We start from the raw sequence: 12,751 nt of genomic DNA on the forward strand, positions 1-12,751 counted from the left end.
CATCTCCCCGGACCCCCTGGAGGGAGTCCAGGCTCGCGGTCCTGTCTCCCCCAACCCCCGCTGATCCTCCCCGGCTCTCCATCTCCAGGTTCCAGCCCCCTACGCAGGGGCGTCCTGGACACCTGTGGCCCCCGCAGCCCAGCCAGGACAGCTTCCCGCGGCTCCCCAGAACCCCGCCACCGCCTTCCAGTGGACGTGAGATTCTGGGTAGCTGGACGCGCTCTCAACGCGATCGGAAACCCGAGGGCAACCGGGGACCTCCACCGAGGGTCTCAGTCCGGGAAGGAGAGGTCACTCCCGGGGCGCAGGACCGGCCACCCGCCCCCCTGGAGGGGCAGGCCAAGGCCCCCTCCGCACCCTCCTCCAGGTCACCCGGGTCACTTCCCACCGTCTCGCCCCCTCTCCAGGTTTCCTCGATCCAGGCCCTGGGGACCCCCCCTCCCCCCCCCCGCCTCCCGGGTTTCCTTTTGTCCCTTTTCCACTGTCGTCCTGGGCTTCTCCAGTCCTCCCTTTCACTCCCTCCCCCCGCTACCATCCTGGCCACTCGGGACCCCTCCCTTGAACTTTGCTGTCCACCCCGCCCTGGGCTCTAGTGTCCGCTGTCCCCCGCGCACCAGCCTCTCGCGCGCGCACTTTCCCGGGTCCCCTCCCGGCCCCGCCCCTGTTTTTAAACCTGGCGCGGAGCGAGCCCGTAGGTGAGCGCGCTCGGCCCCCAGGCATCCAGACTCGGGGTAGCAGAAACCATGAGACCCGAGGCTGCCACTGGAGTCCGAGAGGCTCGGGGACATCTCAGCCACTGTCCTGGGGACGATCCCCGGAGGCCATCTCCGCAGCACGGGCCCGAAAGGTGAGGGTGTCCCTGCGGCCACCGCTGGACGCAAGGACTGAGAGGGATGCTCCCAGCCCCTTGGGACGGGAGTGGATGGAGTTCCCAGCACGCTCCGTAGCCAGACACCTGGGATTCCCTGGAATTCTAAAGTGCAACAGCCCAGGGATAGACCTGGCCAGGAAGTGAGCCGCATGTTTGCGTTTATTGAAGTGCTGAAGTTTTACCGGGCTGGGAAGTTTCAAGATGTGGGAGGGAATGAATCTCGCTAAAGGGTCATCTCGCTGTCACAAGGTGACAAGTGTATGTTTGCCCCGTGCCCCGCTCGTTGTCCGCCCATTCCTGGGCCCCTGCCCTGTTTAAAGTAGTGGAGTTTTAAGGAATCAGACTAGCCGGGGAGGGAGGGAAGGCGTTGAATTAACAATGGTTCACTCCCTTTGGCGAGGTGGTAGGATGCCACCGGATCATTTCTTTACAATCAAGTCCTTCAAATGGCACAGAGAGGGCATAGCTCAAGCTAACCAGCAACAAAGTAGCCAGCTATAGTGGAAAATGTTGAAGAATTCGTTGGGAGAAAAATTCCTCAACTAGTATGTTCCCCACCAATAATGGTGTTGGATTTGGGACTGGGAAATCTACTGGAATAGCAAAAGCAGGAGGTATCTGACCAGCCACAGGGACCTTGAGCTAACGCCAGGGTGTCCAGGATTTTATTTTTTTTCAGGCCGACACTAGACTCTTCTGATAGCATTTAAAATACCTTTAAAAAAAATACTTTGTTGTTATTTATTTAACAGAGAAAGAGGGAGAGAGAGAGAGAGAGAGAGAGAATGGGCGCCCCAGGGCCTCCAACCACTGCCAACGAACTCCAGACACGTGCGCCCCCTTGTGCGTCTGGCTAACGTGGGTCCTGGGGAATTGAACCTGGGTCCTCTGGCTTTGCAGGCAAACTCCTTAACCGCTAAGCCATCTCTCCAGCCCCCTGACAGCATTTAAGAAGGCAGTAAGCAGGGCGTGGTGGCGCACACCTTTAACCCCAGCACTCAGGAGGGAGAGGTAAGAGGCTTGTTGTGAGTTCGAGGCCACCCTGAGACTACATAGTGAATTCCAGGCCAGTCTGGGCTAGAGTGAGACCCTACCTCAAAAAGCAAAAAAACAAAGCAACAGCAACAGAGCAGAAATGTCTGAGATCCACACTCTCTTGGTGCTTGCCTTGCAGTTCAAGCCCAGCTCCCTGGAGACCATGGATGCTGACCCCTGGAGATGCTGAGCTGACCAGAACTGCCAGGCGGGTAAGGGTAGCTGTGGGTGTGGTAGGTAACCGGTTAAGCCAGAAAGTGGCACCATTTCTAAAATAAAGGAACCATGAAAGAAACTCATTCCTCCCTTATCCTCCCTCATCCCTCCCTTGGTCATCTGACCCAGAAGTGCCCAGAGTCTGGAAGGCTGAGCCAGCCCTCGTGAGCAGGTGTCAGTCAGACCCGAGGCTCTTTCAAACTGGGCTCCCGATTCCTCCCCCATGATTGAAAAGCATAGCCATGGTGGCATGACTGTTTCTTAGTAATTACAAGGGATTTCTTCCACATTCCAGTTTCTTCTGCAAACCAGCAGGTGTGTGTGGTGGGGTGGGGGGAGACGGGGGAAGGAATCCTGTCACCCTGGTGAAAATCCCAGCGCACCATTAGTGGGGATCTGGGGCCACAGAGCTAAGGAGAGCAGACCCACATCTGAAGTGCCCAGAAGGTGCAGTTAAAAGCCCCTTTTTGAAGCGCTGTCAGCCCTGTGTGGGAGCACTCCTTGGGGGACTCATGTTGTCTGAGCAAACACACTCAAGCCGCGGGCTTTGTAGGCAAAGATTCATTGCCACCACTATTCCTTTGTTATCTTGCATTGGTAACTTAAGTACTTTTAACTTATGAAGGCAAAGGGTTGCTTATATTTGTTATGTTTTCAAATACAAATTGATGACTTTTAAGACACCAAAAAGTTAACCTAGCTGGGGAGGATGGTGCATTTGATTTAGATAAAGCATGTGGTATAAGGCTGTGTGTGTTGATACTGTGTTCACAGAGGAAAATTTAGCATGGGAAAGTAGCCTGCCATTGTTTTTTTTTTTTTAAATATTTTAGCTACTTTATTCCATTACTTGAAATGCTGGTCATTTTAACTCTGTTACTTTTTTTTGCTTTGTTTTGTTTTTGTTTGTTTGTTGTTTTTCGAGGTAGGGTCTCACTCTAGCCCAGGCTGACCTGGAATTCACTATGTCTTCTCAGGGTGGCCTCCAATTTACAGTGATCCTCCTGCCTCTGCCTCCCCAGTGCCGGAATTAAAGGCGTGCGCTATCACACCCAGCTACTATTTCTTATTTTAAGGAATGAAGCAGATCCTGGGACAATTGAACACAGGTGTGATATTTTCAGCCCAAATTATCATATAGAATGTTTAATGATGGAATGATGATTCAAATTCAAGTTCTTAAAAATAAGATTTGGGGCTGGAGAGATGGCTTAGCGGTTAACCGCTTGCCTGTGAAGCCTAAGGACCCCGGTTCGAGGCTCGGTTCTCCAGGTCCCACGTTAGCCAGATGCACAAGGGGGCGCACGCGTCTGGAGTTCATTTGCAGAGGCTGGAAGCCCTGGCGCGCCCACTCTCTCTCTCTCCCTCTATCTGTCTTTCTCTCTGTGTCTGTCGCTCTCCAATAAATAAATTAAAAAAAAAAAAGATTTGAAGGGAGAGATGTTTACCATCGTTAACTTTTCCTTTAAATAAACACATGTGGTCTGGGAACTGCTTGCTTACTGCCTAGCGCATGGCGGGGCTGCTTTGGTTTTCTTCTGTGATGAGAAAGCCGCTTTGTGAGGAGGGTAGGGATTGCTTGCAGAGCAATGTTAAGGTGCGGCCCTTTTCCAGTTGATTGCTACTCAGAGGACGCAGTTGAATTCAGGATTTGGGTGGGGGGGAGGGTAGTGTTCCCTAGGAGGGTGTAGCACTCTTTATGATGCAAGGCCCTACCCCACCCACACCCTGGCCAGGATTTGGGATCCAACCCCTGGCTTTGAGCATAGGTAAGCAAGCTCTCCACCACTGAGCTATATCCCCAGTCCCAGCCGACAGATCTTGGCAGACAGGGCTCAGCATGTAGGAGGACAGAGACCTCTGACCACTGCAGGCGTGGGTATTCAGGCTTGCCCACGGCGCAGCTGGGTGAGTGTGGCTCTGCTTGGGCTCCAGATGCTTCTTGCTCAGACACACCCTCTCCTGTTAAAGCATGATAAATACTTGGTGCCAGGGCCTGTTCAGTATTTCCCCAGAGTCAATACTATACAGGGAATTTAAAAACAAAACAAACAAACAAACAAAAAGCCCAGATCTTGTTAGAAGATGGAACCTAGGGATTTGTCTGTGAGAAGTAAACGTTGTACCACTGAGCTATCAGAGGCTAGCCAAAGCCTTTCTTGACCTCTGTAGCATTTCCCTCCTGGCCGATTGCCCAGGACGGTGGATTCCCTGGAAAATCCTCAGGGGTTGCTCTGCTGGGCCTGTCCCATGTCCGGACTTCCCACCTTAGCCTTAGCCTGGTCAGAGGCACGTGGGTGAAGGTTTCCCAGCTTGACCCTCTTCCTCGGATCTGAAGAAAGCACACGTGCCTCAAGCATGAGGCTTAACTGGCATACATTCCCGTTCCCACTCAACTCCCAAAGTGGGACTATTACATCGCTTGCTTCCTTAAGAAAGGATCTGTAGTAGCATCTTTTGGAAACTGGGTTTGGTGGAGATGCCTGTAACCCCAGCACTTGAGAGACAGAGGCAGGAGGGTGGCTGAAAGTTCAAGGCCAGCGTGGGATACGTAGCAAGTTCTGGGAAAGCCAGGGATATATAACAAGACCCTGTCTCAAAAAGCCAACAAGAAGCAAAAACAAAACAATCTTTTGGGAGACTCTACAGCATTTTTAGTGTGTGCGTGTGTGTAGTACGTATGCCTGATGTGTGTATGGGTGTGTGGCGTTTGAGTGTGTGTACAGATGTGCACACCCTGTGTGCAGATGCACAGAGGCCCCAGGAGGATGTTGGGTTCCTGGAGACAGTGTCTCTCACGGAACCTGAAGATCTCAGGGTTCTGGTTTGACTGACTGACCAAAGATCCTCTTGTCTCTACCCACTCAGCTCTGGGTAACAGGTGTGTAAGGCCATGCCTGGCTTTTGTTGTTGTTTTGTCTTGTTTTTCGAAGTAGGGTCTCATCCTAGCTCAGGCTGACCTAGAATTCACTGTGTAGTCTCAGGGTGGCCTCGAACTCATGGTGATCCGCCTACTTCTGCCTCCTGAGTGCTGGGATTAAGGGTGTGCACCACCATGCCCGGCTCTACCGCGTTTTTAAAGATTAAAAATATGTGTTTGTGGGTTACAGATCTTTTTTTAGAGAGATAAAGACAGTCAGAGAGAGAGAGAATTGGTGTGCCAGGGAACCATGCAATCAAAATCCAGATGCTTGCACCACCTAGTGGGCATGTGTGACCTTGCGCTTGCCTCACCTTTGTGCACCTGGCTTATGTGGGATCTGGAGAGTTGAACATGGGTCCTTAGGCTTCACAGGCAAGAGACTTAATGGCTAAGCCATCTCTCCAGTCCCAGATTTTTTTAAAAAATATTTTAAGCTGGGCGTGGTGGCGCACGCCTTTAATCCCAGCACTCGGGAGGCAGAGGTAGGAGGATTGCCATGAGTTCAAGGCCACCCTGAGATGACAGAGTTAATTCCAGGTCAGCCTGGACCAGAGTGAGACCCTACCTCGAAAAACCAAAAAAAAAAAAAAATTACATTAAAAAATATTTTATTTATTTATTTATGAGAGAGAAAGAAACAGATAGAGAGAATGGGCATGCCAGGGCCTCTAGCCACCACATACGAACTCTAGACACCTGTGCCTCCTTGCGCATCTGGCTTACATGGGTCCTGGGGAATCAAACCCAAGTCCTTAGGCTTCGCAGGCAAATGCCGTGACCACTAAGCCATTTCCCCAGTCCCTATTGTTTTCTTTTGAGACAGGGTCTCATGTAGCCTAGGCTGGCTTTGAATTACTGTGTAGCTGAGGATAGCCTTGAACCCCTGAGCCTGGCCCACCACAGAGCATAGCGCGGTCCATCCTTAGCAGGACGAGGTTGCTTGAAGTTTGACAGCCTGAGCAGTAGAGATCATTTGTCACTCCAACCAGCTTAACACAGAAATGATTTTCTGTAGCCCAAGAGAGAGCAATGGTGCAAAAGGTTTTGTTCACAAAGCTTCTGTTTATTTTCTTTAGCTTCTCATGGTGAGTGATTAAAAATGTCATGATAAGCTATTATGTCTAGGGTGTCTTCTGGTAGGCTGGTGTACTCTCAGGTGTCTTATGTACATGTACACAAACACACACACAACCCCCCTCCAAAGATACCCCCACCACCTTCACCAGAACTACCAGGGTGCTCTGGAAGATGGAATGGCATGGAAATACATCAACAATTACCAAAATCCTCAGAGATCTTTCTAGAAAACCATCCCAGGTTTCATCCTGTTCCTAATCTGGTTATGATTACCACATAGAATCTGAAAACTCAGGGTTTTCAATCCAACCTTCATAAGCCCCATGATCAGGTCCCAGACTGGTCCATCCAAAGATGTCCCACATGCCACTTTCCACAGTAACTAAGCTATCTGAGATCAGGGATCCAGCCCCTTGGACAACCAGACTGTAGTTCAGGCTGAATCCATTCAGGCCCCACACCCAGAGTTTGAGCAGAATGGGACTGACCCTCAGCTTTCTGGCCACCTTTGTCAGTTATCATGGACGAGCTTAGCTTGCCTCTGTTCCATGGTCTCAGTGACATTGTCCGTACTCACGTAGACTTAGAAGAGCTTCCCTCTGATTTCCTCAGCTCCCGATTTCCAAGTGGGCACTGTGGAAGTGGACTTTCATTCTGCCTTTGCTTCCTTCCCCAGCTCATATTGTCATCATCTCTTACCTCAAACTCTTACCTCAGTCTAGTGCATCTGCAACTCAGAGTGGCCACCATCATCCTTAAAATACAGGTGTGACTATTGTACTCCCAACTCAAAAACTGGTCTCTAACATCAAACAAAACTAGATTCAATAGGGCTCAGAAATCTGTCTTCAGGATCAAATCCAGGTTCAGCAGTGAGTATGGAAGCTGTTCTGGAATCAGGACTTAGCCTGTCTGTGGAGTTCTTTGACCATCAGCGTCTCATTCATTTCATACTAGGCTCCCACCATTAAGAAAGTGCTACTTCACTCTGCCAGCAAACTCTCTCGATTACCATATTGTGCCTGGGAAAAGATCAAACACATTCCTCATTTTTAGTGAGGAAAAGGTCCAGGTATGGGTTTGTGGCTAGGGACATCCGTGGCACATGGCTAAGGCCCTGTGTCTTTCCAGCTTTTTTTTTTTTTTTCTTTTCCTTTTTTGGTGCTGAGGACTGAACCCAGGGCCTTGTGCTTGCTAGGGAAGCACTTATCCACTGAGCTAAATTCTCAACCTCAGCTTTTTTTTTTTTTTAAATGGGTGTATATTCACTGTGCATAGGATTGTTACTTTCTTGTTACTGTGAATAAATACTTGACCAGAACAATTTAAGGAAGGAAGCCATTTAATGCAGCTTGCAGTTCCAGGAGTATTCATTCTGTCATGGCAGGGAAAGTCTGGTGGCTGGAGCAGAGCTGATCACATTGCAGTCATAGTCAGGAGACAGAGGACAAACAGGAAGTGGAGTGAGCCTAGAAAACTCTGGGTCCCATCCCTAGCAATCCACTTCTTTCAGCAAGGCTGAAGATTTCGCAACCTTTCCAGACAGCAGCACCAGCTGGGGACCAAGTATTTAAAGACAATTGACATTCACACCACATAACGAAAATTTAAGGGTGTCATTTACTTTGACCCTATTCACCCCATCTCCTCCCTTTCTCTTCTTCCACTAGCCAGTCTTCTGCTTTCATCACACACACACACACACACACACACATGAGTTTCTAAATAAAATCTAGGATTCAAACTTTCCCCATATGTGGCACACTGTACAAAAAGATCTTGCAAGAGGGGCCTGTTAGATCCTGGCGTTTTGACTCTCTGAAACAGGGACTGCCAGTAACCATTGTAGACTGCCTAGACTGTGTCCTCAAACACTTCAGGATGGAACCTTCAGCAACTCCCTGACGGCACCTGTGCTTGCTGTCTTTACAGTGCGAGCCTGGGGGGAACCAGTGTCACTTGGGATCAAAGGGAGCCTTTGGGTTTCAACATCCCGTCAGGTAATATGTGCGATGTCACGGTAAGAAATATGTGATTTCCTCTTGATATGACCATTAATGCACATTGATGTCTTCACCTGCATATGTTTTCAGCAAGTGGGAAATAATTAAATATATTCTCTGCTATGGTTTTGTTTCCTTATACTAAGGGATTTCAAGGATTTTTTTGCCAGATTTCTGCAATCATTCAAGAGTCTTTCAGTCAGTGTTGTGGTTACAAACTGGGATTGGGTTTTCTGTTTTCGCCCATCTATTTATATCTTGTGTCGCATAGTGTGCCTTGTGTTGAATTTCACTACATATGACTTGTGTGATTTAACTTACTTGTATTTACTTAGATGCTGAAGTGCATGTCTGCTCTCTTCCAAGTTTATAAGCTAACATATTCTCTAGTGCATTTAAGGCACACATGTCTAGTCTATTTAAAATACACAAGCTGGGCTAGAGAGATGGCTCAGTAGTTAAGGTACTTGCCTACAGGGCCTAAAAACCGGGGTTCAATTCCTCAGTATTCACATACAGCCAGATACACAGCAGCTCATGGATCTGAAGTTCATTTGCAATGGCTGGAGGCCCTGGCACACCCATTCTGTCTCCTCCCTCTCTCTGCTTGCAAATAAATACATGAAAATATTTAAATTAGGGATAACAAAAATATATATATGGGTTGGCGGCTCCTCCAGCACTGTGGGTGTGAGCATGCGCGTGAGAGCATTTTCCTGGCCAAGCTGAGTGCCGTGATCCATTCCTGCTCCTGAGGGTGGCCAGTGCTCTGCCTTCCACTTACATTTTATCCTCCTTGGTGAGCAGCACAAGCTCAGGATTTCTGCCTGCTCCTCAGATTCTGTCTCTGTTTCTTATTCTAACAACCTTTCTCTGTCTCTTATTTCTTCACCAAAACTAGGGATGCCTCTGCTGATAGCGGTCCTTGGGATGTTCCCCCCCCCCCAGCCCCCGGCTCCCTTAAGAGGCTGGAAAAATCTCAATGTAACACAGTGATGCTCATTTTTAGAAATAAATTTGAGTTCCTAGAACTCAGAAGACAGAAGCTTCCTGTGTCCTTTATATCCACACTTTTCTTTCTTTTTCTTTTCTTTTCTTTTCTTTTCTTTCTTTCTTTTTTTTTTTTTGAGGTAGGGTCTCACTCTAGCTCAGGCTGACCTGGAAATCACTACATAGTCTCAGGGTGGCCTTGAACTCATGGTGATCCTCTAACCTCTGCTTCCCGAGTGCTGGGATTAAAAGCATGCGCCACCACCGCCTGGCTTTCCATGTTTTTACCTTGCTGCAAATGTTGTGAGTGCATTACACTGGATAGAAGATTTTATTTAGATTTCACAGAATTCTTCAAATATACACAAAAGTGGACAGTTTAGGGCTGGAGAGATGGATTAGCAGTTAAGGCACTTGCCTGCAAAGCCACAGATCTCAGTTCGATTCTCCAGGACCCATGTAAGCCAGATGCACATGGGGGCACATGCACCTGGAGTTCGTTTGCAGTGGCTAGAGGCCCTGACGTGTCCATTCTCTCTCTTTATCTGCCTCTTTCTCTCTCTCAAATAAATAAATAAAAGATATTTTTAAAAAGCGGACAGTTTACATAGTGAACCCATGCACCTATCGCTAGTCTCAGTGCTATTGTCAATATTATTCTGATCCAGTCATGTTACCACCCCACTATTTGTTGCTGTTGTTAGCACATTTTATTGTATTTTTTGTTTATTTATTTGAGAGCGACAGACAGAGAGAGAAAGAGGCACAGAGAGAAAGAGAGAGAGAGAGATAATGGGCACGCCAGGGCCTCCAGCCACTGCAAACAAACTCCAGACGCGTGCACCCCCTTGTGCATCTGGCTAACGTGGGTCCTGGGGAATTGAACCTCGAACCTGGGTCCTGAGGCTTCACAGGCAAGCACTTACCCGCTAAGCCATCTCTCCAGCCCTGTTAGCACATTTTAAAACAGCTTTGAGAACCCTACAAATTCACTTGCAAATACACCACTAATAAATGGCTACTTTCTAGCATGGCCAAAACCTAAACTTTGTCAATATTTCTATCTTGGATATACCTTCAATATGCACTCTGTCTCTCTGTCTACTAGTGTGTGTGTGTGGGGGGGGGGGGGTTCATTTCCCGGGCCCTCAGCAGATGCCCACAGTTCTGTGTTCTGGTGACTTAACAATCGTTCTGTACAGGAGAAGGCAAAAACCAGTCAGGAAGAGCAGGAAGGAGGTTGTTTCTAATGGTGCATTTGTCTCTTCTCCATTAGACTTTACTTACCTATCTCAAAGCAGCAAGAATACTTGCAGAGTTCCGGGGTGAAGGTGCTGGCCAGCTTCCCTGTGCAGGCCACCATTCACTTCTACAACGACGACTCCGGGTCGGAGTCGGAAGAGGAGCCGGAGGAGGACGCCCAGCCCACCCACCTCCAAGAGCAGTGGACGGGAGGTCTCCAGGGCAGCGCCGGGTTCGGTCCTTCATCCGAAGGAAGCGAGGCCCAGCCACTTCACATTCACCCTCCAGGAGACACTGACTGCTCCCCTAAATGAATCTCGTCTCTGCCTCCACTTCCCAAGCCCCCATCCCAGATCCCGGGGACGGTCCTGCCGGGTCTGCAGGCATCTCTGCAGAGGTGTCCCTGGGCTGGGGCGGCCTGCTTCTGCTCAGTACCAGTTCAGGGCCACCAGACAGCTTTTACTTTTTCTTTTCTTGTGGACTTTTCTAGTGCACTCATGCGTACCTTCACCTTCCAGAGAGGGTGCTGCAACAAAGAGGTTTGTGTCAGCAAGGGCTGTTACCAGCAAAGGGACTTTCAGCCAGCTTTGCCATTCTGCGGATCAGATTACAAATTATTTCAAGTAGGGCAGTAAGTCACTCCCACCCCTCCCTGAGTCTGACGCCAGTTATTTAGACAGTTTTCCTTTCGTAAAGATAATTTAAATAACTAAGTCCCAGTTTTAACCCATTATCCAAGGGTTGACTTGGTAGCATTCTGATAACGAATTCTTTGTAACTTGGGAAAAATGAAAAATCAAAACACTGCATCATTTCCAGCAGGGTAACAAATAAGAAGCTATGAACATCTGAGGGATACTTCTGGATAAAATGGTTGTGATAATTGTGTAAGGACTGTGTAAATGAAAACTGCATGAGGGTTGTGTGTATGAGTACATAAGTCGCCAAAGTGTTAATTCTTACTTGGTGACTTCCATGGTCTTATTACATGATTGGGATAGCATGCCTTTTAATTAAAATATATAAAACGATTTCAAATTTTTTATGTTTTGATGATTCAATGAATATATTCCTTAAGACTTTTCACTTATCTTACTATAGTTGTTTTCCTGTATATAGTACATTACATCAATTTCTACTTGGAATAAATATTTTGAAAGAATGTTTGATACTTTTATGTAAAATAATTTATCAATTCTAAAACTAGTCAGGTTTTAAAATGTTTTTTTTTTTATTTTAACTAGTCAGGATTTTTATACTTTACTCTTTTAAAAGTACATTTATCTTTTTTGTTTTTGCTTTTGTTTTTTGATGTAGGGTCTCACCCTAGCCCAGGCTGACCTAGAATTCACTATGTAGTTTCATGGTGGCCTTGAGCTCACAGCTATCTTTCTACCTCTGCCTCCTGAGTGCTGGGATTAAAGGCGTGAGCCACCATGCCCAGCCCATATTTATCATTTTTAAGAATGAAGAAGATCCAGGCCTCACAAGCCTAGCTACTCAAGAGGCTAAGGCAGGAGGATTGCAAGTTCAAGGTCTGCCTGGACTATAGAGAGTTCAAGTCCATCATGGACAATTAGGGAGACCTTGTGTCAAAAAAAAAAAAAAAATACAAGAAAGGCTGGGGCTATAGCTCAGTGACAAGAGTAGCATGCACAGGCCCTAGGTTCAACTCCCAATATCAAAAAAAAAGAAGAAGGAAAGAAAGAAAGGAAGGAGGGAAGAAAGAAAGGAAAAAGGCCGGCATGGTGGCGCACGCCTTTAATCCCAGCACTCGGGAGGCAGAGGTAGGTGGAGCACCACGAGTTTGAGGCCACCCTGAGACTACATAGTGAATTTCAGGCCAGCCTGGGCAAGAGTGAGACCCTACTTCAAAAAGCAAAAAAAAAAAAAAAAAAGAAAGAAAGAAAAGAAAAGGATGCAGGAGGGCTGGAGAGTTGGTGCAGGGTCGATTTCCAGTATCCATGTGAAGCCACTTGCACTAAGTGGCACACACATCTGGAGTTCATTTGCAGCCCTGGTTTTCTCTCCTTATCATAAATTTAAAAAAAGAATTCAGAAGGAAACCAACAAATAAATGAAATAGCCTATAACCTCATTCTCAAATAGCCTACTTCTATTTTTAAAAAATATAAATAAGACAGACAAATATTTTAACAACCCAAATTGTATAGAACAGCATGCATTGTGAAGTCAAATACATTCTTCAACCCAGGGTCTTGTGCATATTCAGCAATTACTCTACTAGTAAAACGAACCTTAAAGTACTTACAAAACCTTTATTTTTGCCTTTTGGTCATTTTAATTCTTCTTTTTTGCCTTGGCTATTACACAATGCTAATGTTTTCACCAAAGCATCAAATTTCTGCACAATCCAGTTACCTTGCCTCAGAG

General features: G+C 47.4%; 1 protein-coding gene across 1 annotated transcript; it reads left to right on the forward strand.

The window, feature by feature from the left end:
* Positions 1-723: 723 nt before the first annotated feature.
* Positions 724-11,332, forward strand: Ripply3 (ripply transcriptional repressor 3). The gene is made up of 4 exons (XM_045151081.1): positions 724-847; positions 2,046-2,118; positions 8,055-8,122; positions 10,392-11,332. Exons 1-4 carry the CDS (start codon positions 744-746, stop codon positions 10,669-10,671), a joined length of 525 nt encoding a protein of 174 aa, XP_045007016.1. The 5' UTR covers positions 724-743; the 3' UTR covers positions 10,672-11,332.
* The last annotated feature ends 1,419 nt before the right edge of the window (positions 11,333-12,751 follow it).

Source organism: Jaculus jaculus, chromosome 5 (assembly GCF_020740685.1).
Source record: "Jaculus jaculus isolate mJacJac1 chromosome 5, mJacJac1.mat.Y.cur, whole genome shotgun sequence".
Lineage (NCBI taxonomy): Eukaryota > Metazoa > Chordata > Mammalia > Rodentia > Dipodidae > Jaculus > Jaculus jaculus.

What these genes read in the sequence shown, in the direction of transcription:
- Ripply3 (XM_045151081.1), top strand. Translation starts at nt 744, where the DNA reads ATGAGACCCGAGGCTGCCACTGGAGTCCGAGAGGCTCGGGGACATCTC. An exon ending in TGACCAGAACTGCCAGGCGG is followed by an intron (nt 2,119 to 8,054) that starts GTAAGGGTAGCT and finishes CTGTCTTTACAG; the next exon opens with TGCGAGCCTGGGGGGAACCA. An exon ending in GGGTTTCAACATCCCGTCAG is followed by an intron (nt 8,123 to 10,391) that starts GTAATATGTGCG and finishes CTTCTCCATTAG; the next exon opens with ACTTTACTTACCTATCTCAA.